Consider the following 20589-nt stretch of genomic DNA (forward strand, 5'->3'; position numbering starts at 1 on the left):
TTACTGAATATCATGGAGTTCTATAAAATTAGACTTTCTCCCTGGGTGGAAAGAGAAAGAACATGAAGCATTTTTAAAAAGAAAAGGGTGGGGGGAGCCCTGGTTTTATTTGCTTTCTACCTTTTGTGAACGTTTCCTTTTATATAAAATACTTGCTGTTGTGCTCACATACAAAGTGAGGGGGCATGATACAAATCTATATAAAAATAACACCCCACCCCCTGATCTTCAGGAAGTAGTTAAGATCTACTTGGTAACTTTGTACCAATTGTTGCTGCCCATATAATGGTTCTGAGTCAGCAGTTTAGTTTGTGTATGTGTGTGACAACTTATGGTGGGCTAGAATTCAAGCATGAATAATTATAATGTGTGTTAAATACTGGTTTCTTCTGCAAATAACCGTACAGCACTGAATGTTGAAAAAGGGGAAACATGGTGGGAAACGGTACTTGTTGAGGAGCATAATGTTGTGGGTCATACACTCAAAGCACATTCCATATGTTCAATTATATCTTGTGCTCTAGTTGCCGTTCACCATCTGTTTGCAAGAGAAATCCAATACACTTAAAGTAAAAGTGGGCAGGACCCTTGACCTCCATATATTCAGTATGCTAAAACTAATACCAAGATCAGTTTTCTCGATGGTAACTCGTGTGGCAAATTATTAGTTTAGATGTGTGGTAGCATGTCCTGCATACCTCCCTAGAAATAGCCGTGTTTACAAAAAGATCAGTGAAATTAGTAATGCAAGTGCATGGTGTAATCCATGGCGAGCTGACCAAAACCAGCTATGGCTTCAGACCCCAAATTAATACTTCCATTCATACCACACATAATGTGATAGTTCACTGTGCTGAGTTGCCATAACTAGAAACATTGTTCATATCCCAACACTTTCATTGGTCAAAATGAACTATAATTTTACTTGACAGGCATAGGAAGGAAAATGCAATTTAGTGTATCTTGTAGCCACTCGGTAGTTGTGCTGACAAAGATATAAATCCTATGTTTTTGTTCCAGTAACAGTGGAGTCTTCCTCTGATTCAAGACACCACAGCAAGGAACTTTGTACTGGTGGAATGTGCCTGTTCTGCCCCCAAACATGCTTTGTTTTGGAGGAAGGCTTTACCATTAGTAGAGCTACAAAAGTTCATACCACTCCTTGGTCTGACTTCTGGTCAATGTTCTGTCCATACTGTGAACTAATGGGTATTGGATAATTGTCCATGAATTCAGTTATGAGGGGAAGTAGCCACTTATGGTCTATTTTTCAAGAGGCTTGTAGAAGCTAAGACTGTTCAAGCTTCCTCGTTATGTGTGACACTTTTCTGGCATTTGCAACATAGTGAGCAGAGGCATTAATAAATCATTCCACTGTTTCCATTGGTAGTAGAATTTAGGTCGTTTTTAGCAAGCTGTGTGAACATTTGCTGTTCAGACTATGCAAAACAACCAGTCATCTGCCTTTGGGGATTGAGCAACCCATGAAGCAAAGTATTCCACACGAGGTAGTCTGCTTCAATCCTGTGGCATTTATTTATTCATTTTCATTGTTTATAGTCCACCTTTCTCACTGAGACTCAAGGTGGATTACACAGTATAAATTGATGCAGTTAATAGGATGGAACATCAACTAAGTAATATAATAGGATTAGGAGGCAGAAATTAAAACCCAAGTAAAAATGTGGGCACTCCTGCAGATATAAGGGTCCAAGGCCATGAAGAACTTTGTATGTTATAGCCTTGAATTGAACCTGATAACTGATGAGCTACCAATGTAGTGACTACAGAATGGGGCTGATACCAATGCACCACTTCTGTGCAGATATACCGGAATCCTGTCTTGTGATAGTTGTTTATTGACATAACATATTTTCTTGTATTGTGTTGAACTGTTAGTACTTGCTGTGTCATACATGCATGTGAGTAAGGGTTGCACGCTGAGTTTTAAGTGCAACGGATGGCAACTCTATATGTTGTTAAAGCATTTGTAAAGTAACAAATGACATATACAATGCCATGAGAACATACTGTGTCATTGGTTTTTGTTAATTTAATCTTAGCCATAGTGGCTGCATATATTTGATTAGCACCAGTTTTGCAGCTCAAGTTAATATTTTTTTGACATGGTGATCCCAGCAAGGGGCTTTCAAGCCAAGTGAGCAGCAGAGGTGGTTTGCCATTATCTTCCTCTGCAGAGTCTTCTTTTATCTCCCATCCAAATTCTGACCCTGCTTAGCTTTTGAGATATGATAAGATCAGGCTATACCATTCTGCCTTCCCTCCCGCATGCTTCACCTTGTTCCTGATAATAATCTATCTGTGACATTCTGCACCAACTAGAGACTCTGAGTTGACTTTGAAGAGACTTACGTAGAGTGCATTACAGTAACCAAGTCTCAATGTTACCATTGGATGGATCCACGTGGCCAGATTAGCCAAGTTTAGGGGACCGTCTTCCTGGCTAAACTAAGTCAGTAGATAGCATTTTTTTTGCAGCTGCATTAATGTCTCCAGCAATAATGTTGGATTCGGTATAACCCATAAGTGGTTGATAAAGTTGATAAACCTCACTGAAGGTGGGAAGCACTACATCCTTCAAGATTTCTACCTTTTCAACCATCATTACTTCTGTCTTGTCAGGATTTGATTTCAATTTGTTCACTCACAGCCATGTAACTCCAGGGGGCAGGCAGAAATTCAGGATCTCCACAACAGCGCCAGGAGATTTAGATAAGGTCACATAGAGCTGGATGTCATCAGCATATTGATGATACCCAAAACTATGAATGATTTCTCCTAAGGGCTTTACATAGAAGTTGACTAGAATGAGGGGGATAGAACTGCGCCCTGTGAAACCCTACAGTGCAGGTCCCACACAGATAACAGCTGGCTGGTGATGGCAACCCTTTGGGTCCAGTCTGTCAGTATGATTTGGACCAGTCCAGAGCACGTCCCCGATATATGCTTAATGTATCACCTGAAATCACCCAGCATCTTCAAGATTATATCTGTAAAAATATACTGTTGAATTCTAGCCATTCAGCATTTGAAAAGAGTAATAGAACTGGGCACAAACTGTTTTTGACAATGTGAGATTTAAAAAAATGTATGCCCTTCTGTTGAGACTTGGCCTTAAGGGTAACCATGTCTATCCCTTACTTCACAATTCTGTCTCCCATGTCTATGTAACTCCTTGATGTCACCAACTTTATAGGAAGCCTGTTGCCACCTGTAGCCCAGTGGTGTAAATCAATCTTACCTGACCGGAACTCCCAAAGGGAGTATAATGTCTCCGAAATTGCTACAATGTGAACTGATCCATAAGCCACAAAGTACAATTGCTTCAAGATTTTCTTTCCAGTGCTAAAATAACTGAAACTTTTTCCATAGTGAAAGTTAAGAATTGCCAGACTCAACTGTGATAGGTAACCTGGTGCAAAAACAAGAAAAAAAATTACAGGTGGAGAGATTAATCTCTTATAGCGCCATCCTGCACAGAGTTACTCTAGTCTAAGCCCATTGAAATCAGTGGAGGTACTTTGCATTGGATTGCAGTATCAGTCAGAGAAATAGGTCATGAATGTACGATGTGGTGGCATCTGGCCTTTTTCGCTCCGAGATTTTCTACCTTTAAACTGCTACAGTCACTGGATTAGTAATAGTGCATCCCGGCTTCCATTATGTCTCTGCTTTATGCAAATAGGAGATAGCCACTGAGATTTTCGTCAGGCACAGTATTTAACTAGCAGTGATCTACTTCAGGTATAGAGTCATAGAAATTTAGTTCTCCATAGTTGCAGTTTTTCAGGTTAGGTGGGAAATTTATGGGGTTGTGCTTTAATATGTAGCAACATAATTACACTTAAAATATTCACATTTGAACGAGAAATCACCAAATAGAAACATAGTTCTGATTTGTAACAGGGCTAACAACTTGGTTCTTCCAAAAAGGGCATGTTTTGAAATGTAATCCCCTCGGGCTTCTAATTGGTCTCATACTTCGAGCAAGGAGGACTTTTGGAATGTTGAGAAAAACAATTGTAATTACTTCAGAAGTTGCATCCTCCCTAAGTTGGCTTGGCTACATTCTTGCTCAGCATTGAAACTCTTCAAAAACATAGCTTTGAAGGAAAGTTTCATTTTTTTATCCATTACAGTGCCCAGATAGTATTCACAATTGCACACAGTGTTCCAAATGCGTATATACTTTAGCATTATTTTTGTTAGCATCACATTTTTAATTGAAAATTTTTGTATTTCACATTCTCATCAGTAACATTCCTGTAGTGGCTTAGGGTTTATTAAAAAGGAACCCTGCTGAACAGTAGAGTTCTATGGTAAAACATACCACAGGCAGGATGTTCTAAATTTCATACATCTATAGCGTTTTAAAAGACCCTCATGTACAGTACTGTTGAATTACTGTAAATAATCTTGGTCAAGAACTATCGCATCATGTTAGAACCTGTGCCAGAGTTGCAGAATGACTAAGGCATGCTAACACAGCAGCCTGAAATGAGACTGCTGTGCTTTCAACAGATGTACTATAGGAAGAGTAGGGATAAGTACATACTCAGCTGTTGCATGCTGCTTAAATGAGCAGAAAGCAGTGGGATTGAAAAAGGGCTGTGGGGGGAGGAGGAATCAGGTATCATTCTGAATTTGGTTTGGCCACCATGGTATGTGGTGCAACCTCCACATGTCTGAGTTAGTAAGTGGTTATAATAGAGTGCAGGGAATATGCAACAGGAGAAGTCATGGCAGACTTAAGATTGTATGTTAACCAGTTTTCAGTTTAAATAAGCAACAGTGATTGTAGCCTTCTAAGGGAAGCTCTGGAATGAAATCGCTAAACAAGAGGTCATTAGAAAATCTTTCCCCATGCAAAATGTAATACTCTTCTTTAGTCTTGTTTTTATTGCTCTGCTGACTCCACTACAACAGCTTTTTATGTCCAATTAAAATTGAGTTGTGTACAGCTCAGATTTACATAAACCATAATGGATCTTGACTGGAACTAAGGGGGCTATCTCATGATGGTACCAGAGCTGCCCTATGGGAAGCACCTTTCAGTCCATGAAACAGCTGAGAGTCAGTATTTTGACCCCCCCCCCCCATGCACCGGCCCTTTACCACATCCGTGCTGTGAGATACAATATAAGCCAGAACTCTAAGCTGAGAGTCAGCATTCTTACCCCATCCCTCATAAGAGGGGAGACTTCCCCATGCATCCCAGAGCAGGAATGTGATGAAAAGTTTTGGGGAGAGGGGTTGGAATACCTGCCGACCACATGGGAGGGGACTTGAAGCCACTCAACGGTTTTGCACTAGGACCCATGTGGTCCATGGACTGTGTGTTGCGTGCACCCATGAGTTAAAACAAAATACTGAGGATGTTCTTGTTTAGGCTGGATGCCTCTCTAAATAATACTGATTTAAAAATGGGGGGTTGGGAGGAGAGAAAAGACATTTCAGGATATCTAGTGGAAACATCCAGACTGAGTGAGACTTCTGGGGAATTTCAAAGCTTTTTCACTACCTGTAATTTTCTAGTTGTTCTTAATAAGTATTTAGAACAGTTTAACAGACCAGCATAGTTATCTGCTATGTCAGTAATTACCAGGTGGTAGTGGTGAATGGTTACTCTGTTCTTGCATTGTACATTTTGACTGGTATAACCTTGCATTTTGTTTCCTTTTTGGCCCCACTATTTACAAAATTGCCTCTGTATCATATGTGTGTGTGTGTGTGTGTGTATACACACACACACACAGAGATCGATGGTATCTGTGTATGGGGTAGTTAACAAAAGACCATTCCACTGTAAAACTATCACTCTTTAAGATGCTGCAAAATGCTTCTTGCATGTATTTCTTTGGCAGACTAATTGGGATATCCTCTGAATTCATTGTTGTACAAGGCAGAGGCGTCTGTGATGTAGGAAATATAGCCATATTTCTGTTTTTATTTTGTTTTGCAAGATTGGAGGATTAAAGAGATTATAGCATTGGGATAATGTCCGATTCCTTGTGTTCCATTTAGTCCTAAATAAAACCCTGAAAAAAACTGAATGTTACTATGGTGATATTAGTAAAAGCCTGTGAGTGAAAAGCTTAGCTGTGTAATGTCACTTATCATGATGAATACTCCATAAATGGGAAGTTTCAACTAGCTGGGCATATACTTGATTAATCTACCCTGGTTTCTTGATGATAAACTACTTAATTGAGCCTCTTGTGACTTCTGTAACCCCTGATGTCATAATTATGAATCCAGTAAGTAAATTTATATTCATATTACAACAAAGGCCCACATGGTATTTCTGGGATAAAGGCTACTAAAATGTGGAATGGCTTAAAATAACCTCAGTATGAACAGCAGCTAAAACATTTTGTACAGCAGTCTCTAAACCTTGTTGTAGAACTAAGGCCATGGCTTAGGGAAAGTCCTCTAACAATGAGAAATATAAGGGAATGTCCCTAAAATTATAAATTTTATCGTTGCATTTTCTTCTTTAACTGTTGTTCAATAAGAAAACAAAAACAATGTATAAATATAAATCATACACTTGTATAATTTATAAAATCATATTTAAAATCATATATATATATATATATTCATATATACAAATAGAATTTATCCCTATTAACCTATTTTCTTTTTGTGTTATTTACTTAGTTTCTCAATAGATCAGTGCTTAACAAATCTGAACAGCCACTTCCGACTCTTATTCAAAAGGATACACTCTAAGCTCCGTGGAGCACTTGGTGCTCCGCAAAACATCTCCTTGTGCTCCGTGAAGAGATTGGAAAGAAAAATACTACTGTCATTCAGTTTAGTATATACCGTATATACTCATGTATAAGCCGAGGTGCCTAATTTTACCCCAAAAATGCGGAAAAATTAGGCACCCGTATATAAGCCGAGGGCCTCCCGGGCCCTCCAGACCCACCCCGACCCCAGCGCCACCCTCTCCCGGGCCCGCCACACCCACCCTGACCCCAGCGCCACCCTGGGGGGAGGGAGAAGAGCCCCTGAACCCCTTACTCACCGGGAGGACGAGGCCCGCTGATCAACTGGAGGTGGCGGCAGGGAAGGCACGCAGGCCAGAGGTGGCAGCGGCCGCGGGGCCCTGCCTGCGCGCAGGAAGGCCCCGCTGGCCGCTCCCAGGCCGCAGAGAGGCAGGGGCGGCGGGTGTGGCCGCGGGGCCTGCCTGCGCGCAGGAAGGCCCCGCTGGCCGCTCCCAGGCCGCAGAGAAGGCATGCGGGATGGCGGCGGCGGTAAGTTCCCCCTCTCCCCCCTCCCCTCGCCTACCATATTGACCCGCGTATAAGCCGAGTTGGCTTTTTTCAGCCCTTTTTTTGGGCTGAAAAACTCGGCTTATACGCGAGTATATATGGTAGGTGCTAGGTGAAAATTAGTGCTCCCTGATGAATTTCTCCTGAAAAGTGTTCCATGACTCAAAAAGTTTGGGAACCTCTGCTAAGCAATATTAAAATTTCTCTTTCCATAAGTCTGTAAGAAATACAGATCTTCATCAGTTGAATGGATTGGCTCCAAAGAATTGCACAGATCATGATGCATGGAGCAGATCTTTTCAGCTTCACTTTGTCTACTGTAGCCCACCATACAACTTGAAGAGCTACTCTTTGGGGTTTGAGGATCCTTGGAAAACAGCAATGGGTACAGTTCAGAAACTGCTGCTCAGCTGCAAAATCTGTAGAAATCCTGGATTAGTTTCTGTGGCTCTCTTCCAGATCTTCCTTCAACAGAAAGGGACTTTCTTCCTCAGAGGAAGTCTGTGTCAAAAAGACGTCCTCCATTTCTCTGCTGAAGGAAGACTTAACAGAAGGCACTCATATTATGCCTCCTGCCCCCTTTGTGCAAACAGAACTGCATTATACTCATAAAATGCACCTTTGGATACAACTAAGCATAATTTTATTATGTGGTGTTCAAGTACTCAGTCACTGGTTACTAGTCTTTATTTCTCTGAAGTGGAAACGAACATATTCATGAGAGTTTATTGTCAAGGAACTAGGATAGGTTATCAGTGTACATATATTAATATTTTTCAGCTATCAATAAGTAGTGAAAGTTGGATCAGGTTTTTTTTTTTTTTTTGGGTGATTACATGTACAATCCTCTTCAGCAGTGAATCCAGGTATCATGGTAAGGGACTGAAAGTCCAACATAGCTGGCTACATACTTGATCTTAAATCATGAGGCATGGCACCTTTATAAAGTTGGTGCTTTTTCTTGTTATACTGAAATGTGGAATCTTAGTGAGCTTCCATGGTAGACAGGGACTTTGAACTTGGGTGTCTCGGTATTAAATATCCACAGCTTTGGCTATGCTGAGAATTGAGAATTAGATATATAGATTCTTCATAATTTTAGCAGCACTTTTCCTTTGGAATAAATGTCCTTTTTAAAAAATTAGAAAAGGGTAATGCTGTTTCTTTTATTTTCTTTTAGCCTTTATAACCTGGCATCACTGGAATTAAGAGAGAATTTGTTGACCTATTTACCAGAGTAAGTATCGCAAATCAATATTTTCCTTAACAGATTTTATATTTCCTATTTGTTTCATATTAAGACTAGATGTTGTGAACAATCAAGGGTTTGCTTATGATGTGCAGAAACTTCACGTGTTACTATGCTTGTGCATGTGAGCATCTAGTACAACTGAAGATTTCTTGGTTTTTCCTTCAATTGCCAATTTGCTGTTTTGCCCTACTGTGGGTATCTGGACAAACTGAAGTTTGAAGTGTTTGTTTCCTCCATATAAACCCCAGTTTGTTCAGGGCCGCACTCAGATATTTCAACAAATTGCAGCTTGAAGACATATAGAAAGAAGAAATTGTCAGTTGTGCTCCATGCGCAGAGAGGAATGAAAGATGACATGGCAGCAAGCCAAGTTCATGTACTTGTAAAGCAAACTGCTTGTTTATGATGCTTGAATAGAGCCAAAGATACGCTAGCTTGTTGCTGATGGACTGCTGAAAATGTTGCACAGGAAACACATTGTTCTTTTTCATTTCCAGGTCAGTTGCCCAGCTACAAAGGCTAGAGGAGCTGGACCTAGGAAACAATGAACTTTACAACTTGGTGAGTTCACCCCCCAACCCTGGTTTTTGCTGGCATCTGAGAAATGGCAGCAGTAGTATTTCAAAAGCGAGAGCATCCAAGCCAGTGGTTGTGCACCCATACATTGTTTTCTAAGGTGTACTTGGAACTAGTCATGATGTATACCTATTCTCTCAATGCTCAGAGGAGCATGCCGAATGTATTAGGTGCTGTGGAACAAGGCAGGATGGTGCTGCTGTAGTTGTCTTGTTTGCGGGCTTCCTTGAGGCACCTGGTTGGCCACTGTGTGAACAGACCTCTGGACTTGATGGGCCTTAGTCTGATCCAGCATGGCTGTTCTTATGTTCTTAACTCACAGCTCATTGAGTACCTGACAGTCTGTTCTGCTTCTGAAAGGCCTGAAGTAGATAAAAGCTTTCTCTTGCTTATGGGAACTGTAGAAGCTGTCTGTAAATAGAATTGTACAAGCTGGGAGACTTGCAGGGGGATCTCCGATTCTTCCATCCCACTTGTCAGCCAGTCAGCCCGTCTGGTATATCATCACCCCACCTGTTTGAATCTCTGAAAAAGTCTTCCATTCCTTCTCCTTCTGCCTGAAGCGCTGTTTCCTCCATCTGACTGGCTCATGGGGAGAGGGGGAGGCTCCTAATATTACTGCATGCCCACAGTGCTGCTGCTACTTGCCTGGCTTTCCAGTGGGCTTCCTGCTCCTGCTGCCACTTACCTGGCTCACACAGTAGTAGAGGCAGGTGGCAGCAAGGAAGGCAGCCCTAGGAAGGGCAGCAGCCAGCATTGTTGACCAATAGGTATTGGAGGCATCTGCCTTCAGTGACAACGAGGTGGAATAGGGAGGCCACTCCACCTGTTTTACACCTGTATTGAGAATGAGCACTCCTTCCAAATGGTGGCCATTTCCTCTGCCATAGTAAGGTTTAGTTTTGTTTGTATTTTTGTGCCTATATGAGGGTTGACCCAGGTCTGTATAAACATCTCCCTGCTCTTTACCTGATTTAATTATTAGCACAATACCTCAGACATCTATTTGTAAGTTTCTTAAAAATTTCTTTTGAGTACTTTTTTGTTTCCTGAAAACTTGCTTTTCAGCCAAGATTGAGTTAAACTATTCAAAAATTGTAGTGTTTGTTTGTTTAGGTGTCCTTAGTGACAGCAAAAATGAAACGATTAGTATGAATGTGAAACATTTCTGATTTCAGAGCATAATCTATACAGCATTCACGTGGCACAATTGTGCAACAAACTCTGGTTTGTCTGCTATAGAAATAAAAAATCCCAGTTTAAACGTGGTACCCCGTCTGTGTGATTCTTGTCTTTCCTGCCTCTAGGAGAAAAAACATTGTCCTTACACTGCCATCTTTGGCCAGGTGGCTCTGAGAGCTAGAGCTGCTTGAGTAATTGTGGTTTGTGAATTCAGACATGATTTCAAACTAGCATGTGTGTTAGTCAACAAACCACAGTTTGTTTAGACTGTGCTTTTCAACATCTCACCTAACAGTGGCTTGAAAATACCATCGTTTATAAATCACATTTGATCATGATGTCTGAATGCAGCTTAACAGTACCATTGAGAACGGAGGGGTTTTCTCTTAATTCTGATCTAGAGTCAGGTCACTTAAAATGTTACTATTTGTTCAGATTTCTTTCCTGCATTACATTTAACGGCATTTAAAAAAACTTTTTTTAAATAATAAAAAGGTACAACAATGAAATCCCAAAATATAAAACTTCAAGATCAAATGCCCTCCCCCAAACCCTTTAGGGAAGGTTGAGATTCCAATGTCTGTTCTTTCCTGGTTCCCCCAATATCACTGGAATCAGCATGTTAAAAAAAGAAATATGTCAACATACAAACAACTCAGCGATTTGTGTATACTTGGGGGGGGGGCTGCCAAGTTATGCAGATATTAGTGTTTTTGTTTTTTAAAGAATCTCACTCCAACTGGGCTGATGAAATAGAATATCTCAGTGTTTCCCTCCTCCTGTCCACACTGAAATACTAGTTTATACACAGAAGGAAAACACAAGAGGTGAAATTGGCCATAAATACCTCCATCTACCAGAAAAAGTCCTTACATTTGAATGTATCACTGTTGCAGGATCTCAAGTTGATCATCTTAATTTCACTTATAGAACACAACTTACAGTGATTTACTAGGAATTTTAATTCTGGCTAGATATTCATAATTCTATATACATACCTAATACAGAATTGGATCCACTATCCATTGCATATATAGAGGGCCCTTAGATTCATTGTGTGTGGGTGTGTGTATGTGTGATTGCTAGTTCCCTTAATTAGCATCATTTTAATGCCTTCAGACTGCTCTGGCATATTCCTCAACTCTATCCTTGAGCTCACCTGTGGGAGGGGATCAGTGAACCCTCTGTCTTTTCCAGTGGAAGTACCTTCCACTCACACAGAGGGAGCTACGAATCCAAGCTGTAATTTTAAGCACGTACCAGCAACAGAACTGAAGGTCATGATGGTAAATCATAACCTGTTGCACTCCTCTTTAATATAATTACTTCTACTAGTGGCTCCTATATTTTAGCAAATGACCTCCCACTATATGCATAATACGTGTAATGGCTTAGTGAAGTACAAAGGACAATGCGTGGTGGAAAAAAGATTGAGTTAGAATTGCGGTGAGATCCATAAATGATTGCCCTATGTGTGTTCATATGTGTAATTTTTTATAATATGGATCTTTTTTGAATTGAATTGAAACAACGTCTATTTTTCTTCAGAGGCTGCCAAAGACCCTTGTGCTTTCACTTTTCAAAAGCTGAGGAAATGCAACATATATATACCTTTTTTCTCTGCTAAAGTCATTGTTTAAATGGGTTGCACAAGTAGGGTCTCCAGGACCCTTTACGTCACTGGCGGGAGGTTTTGGAGCCTGAGGGGAGGGACTTCAATGCCATAGAGTCCAATTGCCAAAGTGGCCGTTTTCTCTGGGTGAACTGATCTCTTATCGGCTAGAGATCAGTTGTAATAGCAGGAGATCTCCAGCTACTACCTGGAAGTTGGCAACCCTAGTTGCAAGGTTTAATACCCATCTAAATTTGAGTGAAAACATTGTTTCAAATTGACTGCTATATAGCTAATTCACATCTAATTGCCAAATAGGAAAAAAAGATTGTCTGAATGTATCACACTTTGTCGAAGTCCAGATCCTCAAGCAAAAACAAGTAGAAACTTTTAATTGGCTCCTTTCCATAAACTAGCTTTAGCTGTGGATGTTGTATAGAATATTATTTCTTTTCTTGGATTGAAGAAAATCCCTGGGAACTTCATTGTGTCTGTGTGTGGGTTAAGGTAGCCAAGAGTTGACCCTGGAACATACAAGGTTACCTTGTTGAAGTTCCATACTCTCAGCAGATTAAAAGAATTCTGAGAATTGCCGAATTAGTGACAATGCTGAGCAGTCAAGAACTGAATAAATACAGGTTATTTGTGCTTATAATTTTCTGTATAGGTTTGAGTCAAATTTTCTTTAATACATGATTTGGGTATAATTAAATGAAAACCTCATAATTGTAGAAGAGTCTCGTTAGCTGAATATAGCTGAGTTTTATCCAGGCTTTTTATGTAACAGCTTTGAGTTTCTTTTTTTAAGATTAATTGTGGTATGTTTCTTTCCTCTATTACAGCCAGAAACTATAGGTGCACTTTATAATCTTAAAGACCTCTGGCTGGATGGAAACCAGCTAGCTGAATTACCTCAGGTAAGATACTGTTCTCATCATTTTATAATTAAATTAATTTGATTTGGACACTTCTGCTGAAGTAAAAAAATAAGACTTACTTAGAACACTAGAATATAAAGTGCAGGTTGAAGTTATGTGTTTTAACCTGTCAGTACAGTTTCATCTCTGTGCAATTGTACATGTTTTTTGAAGGTGAAGATTTTGTGAGGAAAGGATGTGTTTCTCCTCCTGAAACTTCCTGCTACATCTGGATCTAGTTTCTCCACATCTTGTTATTAAAAAATCATTAGTGGGGCAAGAAAGTCAATGAGGGAATTGGGGTCCCAGTACAGACTATAGGAATCTAGAGGGGCACTAGATAGTGAGAGGGCAGCACAGAAATTGGGGAGTTGCACAGGGTCCCTAAAAGATGTCCCAGACTTTGTTGTAACAGTTAAAAGTAATGCTATATGAATTGGTATGTTTAACCGGCATGCGTCACAAAGACAAATAGCTTGGGTTATCAATTTGCCATGAGAATCTTTTGATAACTGTATTTAATTCCTTTTCTGAATGTGGAGAGTGCATCATGTACATTACAATGCAATCCTTGCAATAGCCGTGTAAAGTAGGCCAGTAGAACTGTCCAAATGCTTTTTCTCTGTCAAAGAAGCCATGCAGAATACTCAGAATGAAAGTCAGACTTTCACATATTTAACTTGAAAGTTGTCTCAATATTACAAAAAAAATTGTATATATCTGATGGTATGCTTTTAACAGAGGGCCATTAATTTGATATTGGTCTTCCTGTTCCTGTAATAATTTTTCCTCCTTTTAAACATTCGTTTTTCCTCACTCTGACTCTTAAGGTATGTGCACTTTGGAGATAGCAAGGAAGCAATTTAAAAATCCGTGTGGTTAAATAGGCAATTCTGGTTGATGCAAGGAATCCTGGTAGTGCTTCTAGTTGCTTGGAAGGCAGATCCCCATATACATTTGCTACGAAGTTGCCGTAGTAATTTTTTTTTTCAGATATCCCTTCTGATTTTACCTCAAGATACAATAGGAAAGAGTTGCAAGCAACTTTTAAGGCTGGTTCTTTTACTGGGCAATATTGATGTTTTGTATACAAGGCTGTACTTACTTTGTAGACACCAAAGGTAATTAGACTAGAAAGCTCAGCGGTAGTACTTCCTTAGGTTTTAGAAAGAAGTCCCCCACCCACAGGATCCTAACACTGTGAAAGAGTGTCTCATATTCTTGTGAAGAGCAGCTTTATACAGTTCTTTTGGTGGGGGGAGAAGCTGAAGAACTGAGACATTCTGCATAGCAGAAGTGAGCTGCAGTTTTGGAATGTCTGCAGTTCCACCATCTTTTCAGCTGTGTTGATTCAGCAGTGTTGACTGTTGTGATAATTGAAGTGCTGATCCATGACAGAATGTGCGTAGGCAGGAACTTACAGTCAGGGTGTGCTTTTATAGGGACAGTATTAAAAATAACGTGTTAATTTTACAGTCAGACTTCAGACTTTTAAAAAATGTTATCAAAATTTAAATACTGAATAATATACCGAGTACTTCTGCTAAGACTGAACAAGAGGAGAGTTAAAATGCTGTTCTGCAAGAAATCTCTTGTACTATAAGAGAGGCAGATATGTACCAGTAACTAATGGATTTACATTGTTGAAACATGAGTCAGCAAGACTAGATTTGCTTAGGTCATTTGAAAGGGAAAGTTGCATTCATGAACCCAAGTCCCTTAACCTTAAATGAGTAATCAGAATTGAGTATTGTTTCATGTTGAATGACTAGTTTGCAGCGCTGGGTTGCACCCATAATCCTGAGAACAAATTAAGTTGGACTGTTAGTACATGCAAGGTGTTGCACATTGATACATTTTAAAGGTGAGTCACTTCTGAGATCCTCAGAAACAGACTGCTTCATGGCAGAGAGGGAGGAATTGAAGCTCAAGTGTTTTGTAATGGGACACTTGTCAATTCTTTGGGTGTTGCATGTTGAGACGTGACTTAGATTGTTGTCTTGTAGGAAATAGGAAGCCTGAAAAACCTGCTATGTTTGGACATTTCTGAAAACAAACTGGAAAAATTGCCTGAAGAGATAAGTGGTCTGACATCTTTAACTGACCTACTCATCTCTCAGAATCTTCTAGAGGTGCTTCCGGATGGCATAGGTAAGTGGGAAGTTCAAATTACACAAAGAAGAGTGTCTGCTCCAAAGGAGTAGCGTTTCCGTGCCCCTGTTCCACATCATTGGCTAATTGGAGATGGGTGGGGCACAAAAGCTAAGTTGGACTAATTGTTCATAGGAGAGGGACAATAAGATGGATGTTGTTTGAAAGCCAGTGTAATATAATTCTGTACTGTTCTGACAATGTCGGATTATGAATAGGGAGACCTACCTTAGAGTGTTGAGGTAAAGATAAAATTGAAGAGTAACCATGTATATTGCTGTGAGCTCCTTGAAGGAAGGACAGGAAAAAAAATGTAATGAAATGTTCCATATACATAATGGAGCATGAGATGTCTGGCCTTGGGGGTTGTAGAGTTAGAATAAACGTTCAGATGGAACTATACATTAGAAGAAATATGTGACAGCCCCATGTCTTCTTGTTCATAGTTCTTCTTTTACAGTTTTATTCCATTCAGAACTAAAAAGTATCTGATGTTGGAGTCTTCCACCCTATTGTCAAAGTTATTTATTTAATGTATTTTTCTCCCCAGTGGGGACCCAAAACAGCTTATAACATACAGTACAATTTAAACAAGTATAAAGGAAACACAGTATAAGAACAAAACCAACAAATATACAAAACATCCTGGGCTGGTGTCTGCCAAGTTAGTCAGCCAAGGCCATGGGCAGCAAGCTATGGAATTACTTTCACTCACATTCTTGGCCACACCCAGACTTTAACTACCAATTAACAGGAGATGGACAAACACTCGACCTGGAGTTTACAGGCTGTCAGCCATCTTCCTTCAATCCCACTCCTGCTGAGGGCTACAGTATATAAAAGGGGGAAATGATTGTAAACTATATAAACAGGCTGTTCAATTCCAAGTTGTGCCTGTCTTGGACAACTTAAATAATACATTCACCCAGGTGACTGTACCTATGTGATCTTTTCAATGACTGAATGTTCCAAGATGGTCAGCAAATATCTTATTAAATGCAAGCCAGAATGTTATAAGCATGTAGAATGATTATAAATGTTCTGCACTGCTGTAGTTTTGCGTGGTGGTGGTTGGTGAGTGATGATTTCTGGGAAGAAAAAAATACAAGTGTCTTGTGCTCATGGTGCCTTCTGGTAAAGTTCTTGTTTGTGCTCTGGTTGTCATACTTCAGTCCTTCTGTCTCTGCCCAAAATTCTACTGCCATATTACCACTTCCTTTCATCACTGAGAAAATATGGTGTCTTTCCTCAATTATTGGTTGCCTGTAACCATCTTCATTCACAACTAGCTTGTTGTCCCTAAACTTCTCCATTGTTCTATCCATGACTGGTTGATAAAAGCTTCTAGAGGGGGGCTGGCTGAATGGGCAAGTGGAGTAGTAATGCTTCCTTGAGAGTGGGAGTTGTGTCACCTGTGCTCAAGGCATGATTAGACCTGTTCTGGAGGGGGGAAAACCCCTCCCTGAGCCCTACCATATTGGAGAATTTCTGGCCAGTCTCCAAACATTCATTCTTGGGTAAAGTGCTAGAGCAGGTGGTTGCTTTTTAGGCTCCAGGGGTACCCAGAAGAGACTGATTTTCTGGACCCATTTCAGTTTGGCTTTAGGTCAGGATTTGGCACAAAGACTTATTTGGTCGCCTTGGTTGATAACTATTGAGAACTAGTCAGAGGGAGTGTGGAAAAATACTAAATGCTGATTTCCTGCTATTCTGCTGGTTCTCAGCAGCCTTTGATACAATTGACCTACTGGGCTGCCTCTTGGTGTTGGCACGAAGGAACACCATGTCATGCTAATTTGAGTATCTAGAAGGTCGATGCCAGAAGGTGGTGCTTTGGGATTCCTGCTCCGCCCCATGACCTTTGGCCTGTGGGGTTCCACAGGGTTCAATCTTATCCGTCGTGCTGTTTAATATTTACAGGAAGCCACTGGGAGAGGTCATCAAGGGCTTTTAGCTGCAGTGTCATCAATACTCAGCTCTACCTATCTTTCCCACTTAATTCCAAGAAAGCTGTTGGTGTTCTAAACTGGTCAGCAAAGGACTGGATGAGGATGAACTAGCTGAAACTTAATCCTGATAAGACAGAGGTAGAAAGGCAGACCAGGGACATGAGATTACCCCTGTCTTGGATGGGATTACAAATCAGGTTTTCAGCTTGGAGTGTTGCTCAACACAGTGGTCACCTTAGAAAATCAGATGGCTGCTGTGGTTAGAAGGGCTTTCACCCAGATTCTGCTGGTGTTCTAGTTGCGCCTGTTCATGGTTCAGTCAGATCTAGCCACAGTAATACAATAAGCAACAGCAACAATAAAACAAGTCTAGCTGGCTACGTAATACTTACTAAGTTGTTACATTATAAGCTGGATCTTAAAAGCTAAAGATGTTCTTCAAAGCGACAGAATGACATGCGGAAATCAAGGTAAGAAGAAAGCACAGCTACTGCTAGACGTAGTCAAACTTATGGGGAAATGAACCTAGGAGAGGTAACTGTAAACTCACAATCAGGATGGACATTCAGGATCTAGATGGTGTAAACCGGTCTAAACCAGAATAAGGCTCCCGGAGGAAATGAGAGATCTCACCCCTCCCATCTTCACACAGATGTTCTCACTCAGTTAATTAAGAGTGGTATGAGCTGGTGACCTTGATAGCCAGGCCTGTTGATGGTACAAGCTACAGCTGGTGTTATGAGAAAATGAGCTAGGCCTGGGTAGAAAAATACTAAATGCTGATTCCCAGGAACACAAAATGGAGAACATAGAGGAAGCAAAAATCAAAATGGTTCTTCTGTCTTGACACTGGCCTTGACCCATGGTCTAGCCACAGCAATTTGCCCTAGTTGCCCCTTCCAAACATGGATTTTTATCATTTTCTTTAACTTTTCTGTCAATAAAGCTTTTTAAACTACATGGGTTGAATTCACTGGCCTACTACATGGGTTGAATTCACTGGCCTAACCCAGAGCTGTGCAATCACACTACCAGTACCAAGACAGGCTCTCTGTTTTCTTAGCCAGTTATCGGGATCATGTGACCCCAGTTACACTGGATTCTGATCTGCTCCTGAGCCCAGTTCAAGGTGTTTGTTTTGACCTTTTAAAGCCCTACATGACTTGGAACTGGGGTATCTGGAGGGCTGTTTCCTTCCATATGTTCCTGCCTGGGTACTAAGATCACAGAGAGCCCCCATTGACTGTCCCATTGACCAGAGAAGCTTGCCTGGTAGGCACACAAGAGAGGGCCTTTTCAGTGGCAGCCACATGATTATCGAACAACCTCCCCAGGAAGATGTACCTTGTCCCCCTCGCTCTTGACCTTTAGGAGGAAGCTGAAGATATTATTCAGGATGGTGTTCGATTAATTTTTGTTTTAAATCATTGATTTTAAATTAGTGGGGTTTTTTATTCGATGTATTTATTGTGTTTTATTGCCATTTATATTATAAGCCGCCGTGAGTTCCTATGAGGTAGAAAGGCGGCTAATGTTGTAACTGAAATAAATAAATAGAATTCAGCTCCACTATTACTCTGCCCAAAAGGTTCCTGCTCCATTGTATGATAACCCCCACTCTCCTGAAACTTGCACCTGAAACCCCTCTCGCAGAACACTTACCTTGTTCTGCTGCATTCTCCTTCCTTGGAAGTTTTTTTTCAAACCCCCATCTTCCTGTTGAAGCTAATTTTATACTGCAGTTTAACCCCTAGTTGAACTGAAGCCTAAGCTATATGCATTTTATTGGATTCTTCCTTTCCTGCTTCACTCTGTGGGGAGGGACCTGTCTTTTTCCACATGTTAAAATTTGCTGTAAACTATTATAAAACATTACAGTATTTTAAACGGTTTTCAGGCAACAGGTCATTCTGTGGCAAACATCTGACATAATATCCCAATTAATATAGCTCTATTTACATAAAGCCTTAATTATGCAAACATCATTTTGATTAACTCCTGATTCCGGTCTTGTACTTCTATGCCTCAGTTGGCTCCTCCTTTTCTCTATGTCTTCCTCCTCTTCTCTAAATATCCTGGCTGCTGCATTTAGTACTCGTGCTCTTCAAATGATATAGGTCACAGCATCCGCTCAGCAGTTTTAATTCACTGCATGTTGCAGTCACTGAATTTTTTTAATCTGTACACAACTATCATCCATTACAGAGAGGGCAATTGCAGATTAATGTGCAAGGCCATTAGCTGGTTTCTATCCAGTTCTAATTAGAGTAGCCTTTGAATTTAAAAACAAAGGCAATTTACCTCTGCATTTTGACTGCAGCGCATATAACTTCCTACGCAAGGGTGGTGTAGGAGATGGAGTGTTGGAATTTGAACCTTGGAGGACCTGTGTTCAAAACTGCTGCAATACAGAGCTTTAATAGGTTGGCTAGGAAGTCAGCATCAGTTAGCCTAGTGTACCAAAACCTACAACCCTTGAACCTATAATCCTTTGTATGCTACATGACCTCCTAGACCATGGGTTCTCAACAAGGGGGGAATTCCCCCCCCAGGGGGAATTTTAGGGTTCCAGGGGGAAAACTGGGACCACTATTCAGCAAAGTGGGATGTCCTATAGATTATGTACAAAGTGCCGTCAAGTTGCAGCCGACTTATGACGACCCCTTATGGGGTTTTCAAGGCAAGAGACTAACAGAGGTGGTTTGCCAGTGCCTTCCTCTGTATAGCAACCCTGGACTTCCTTGGTGGTCTCCCATCCAAATACTAACCAGGGCTGACCCTGCTTAGCTTCTGAGATCTGATGAGTTTGTTTTTAATTTAATCTGTGACATTCAATAAAGTTTATGACTATTTTGGGAAGGGGGGATTATATTCTGAATGATGGTGTAAGGGGGGAATGGAGCAAAAAAGGTTGAGAACCACTGCCCTAGAGGGCATACATTTGTATGCTACATGTACAATCTGATATCTTAGTAGTAATGATGTCTTTGAGCCTTAGAGCGTAATTTCACAGGAAATTGATTCTTCCTTAAGCACAACTTGCTCAAAAGATTTTCCCTCTCTCTAGCCAAAGGCAATACCTGTCAAAATGGCATGCACTTCCTGTGACTGTCATAACCTTACAATAGGATGTGGAGGTTTCTCTTCATGGTGTATAATTAGGCAAGCTTTTTGTCTCCCTCTTTTATAGGGCTGAAGTGTTGTGCTGGAAGGGCTTTAGGCAGGAGCTATACTGGGGTGGTGGAGGTGAGCAAAGACTCTAGGGAGAGACAAAATAATTTCCTAAAAATATCCTTATACCTTAATTTTTAGAAACGGCTTTTTTGTGGCTGTTAGCCATTGTTGTCCTACTCTGCTGTTCCTTCCATGCCATATGCCTGCTTTGTTTCTGCTCAAATGATCCCCAACCTCAGATGACCCTCAGCAATAACCTAGAGAACATGAGGCTGTATTGCTATATGGCCATTCAGATTTAACTGTGATGACATCACCGAGGGCAAACAAAGCCAAGTGAGGACAATGCACCCTGCATTGTCTTGTCATCATTCTGAATAGGCAAAAAAAGTCTCCTTGAAGAGGTCCATGAAAATTGCTGAAAAGAAGGTTTCTTTTCACTGCTTCTGGAAATTCTTTCTTGTAGCTCAGCCCT

At 40.6% G+C, this 20589-nt stretch overlaps 1 protein-coding gene across 2 annotated transcripts in view; it reads left to right on the forward strand.

Annotated features, from left to right (window-relative positions):
- The window catches only part of LRRC1 (leucine rich repeat containing 1), an 81788-nt gene that overhangs the window by 35641 nt on the left and 25558 nt on the right, over positions 1–20589 (forward strand). For both annotated transcript variants that reach the window (XM_056856456.1, XM_056856457.1), the window contains exons 5-8: positions 8482–8538; positions 9051–9114; positions 12766–12840; positions 14847–14991. In XM_056856456.1, coding sequence (XP_056712434.1) covers positions 8482–8538; positions 9051–9114; positions 12766–12840; positions 14847–14991 — 341 coding nt within the window. The remainder of the gene's footprint in view (positions 1–8481; positions 8539–9050; positions 9115–12765; positions 12841–14846; positions 14992–20589) is intronic.

Source organism: Euleptes europaea, chromosome 10 (assembly GCF_029931775.1).
Source record: "Euleptes europaea isolate rEulEur1 chromosome 10, rEulEur1.hap1, whole genome shotgun sequence".
NCBI lineage: Eukaryota > Metazoa > Chordata > Lepidosauria > Squamata > Sphaerodactylidae > Euleptes > Euleptes europaea.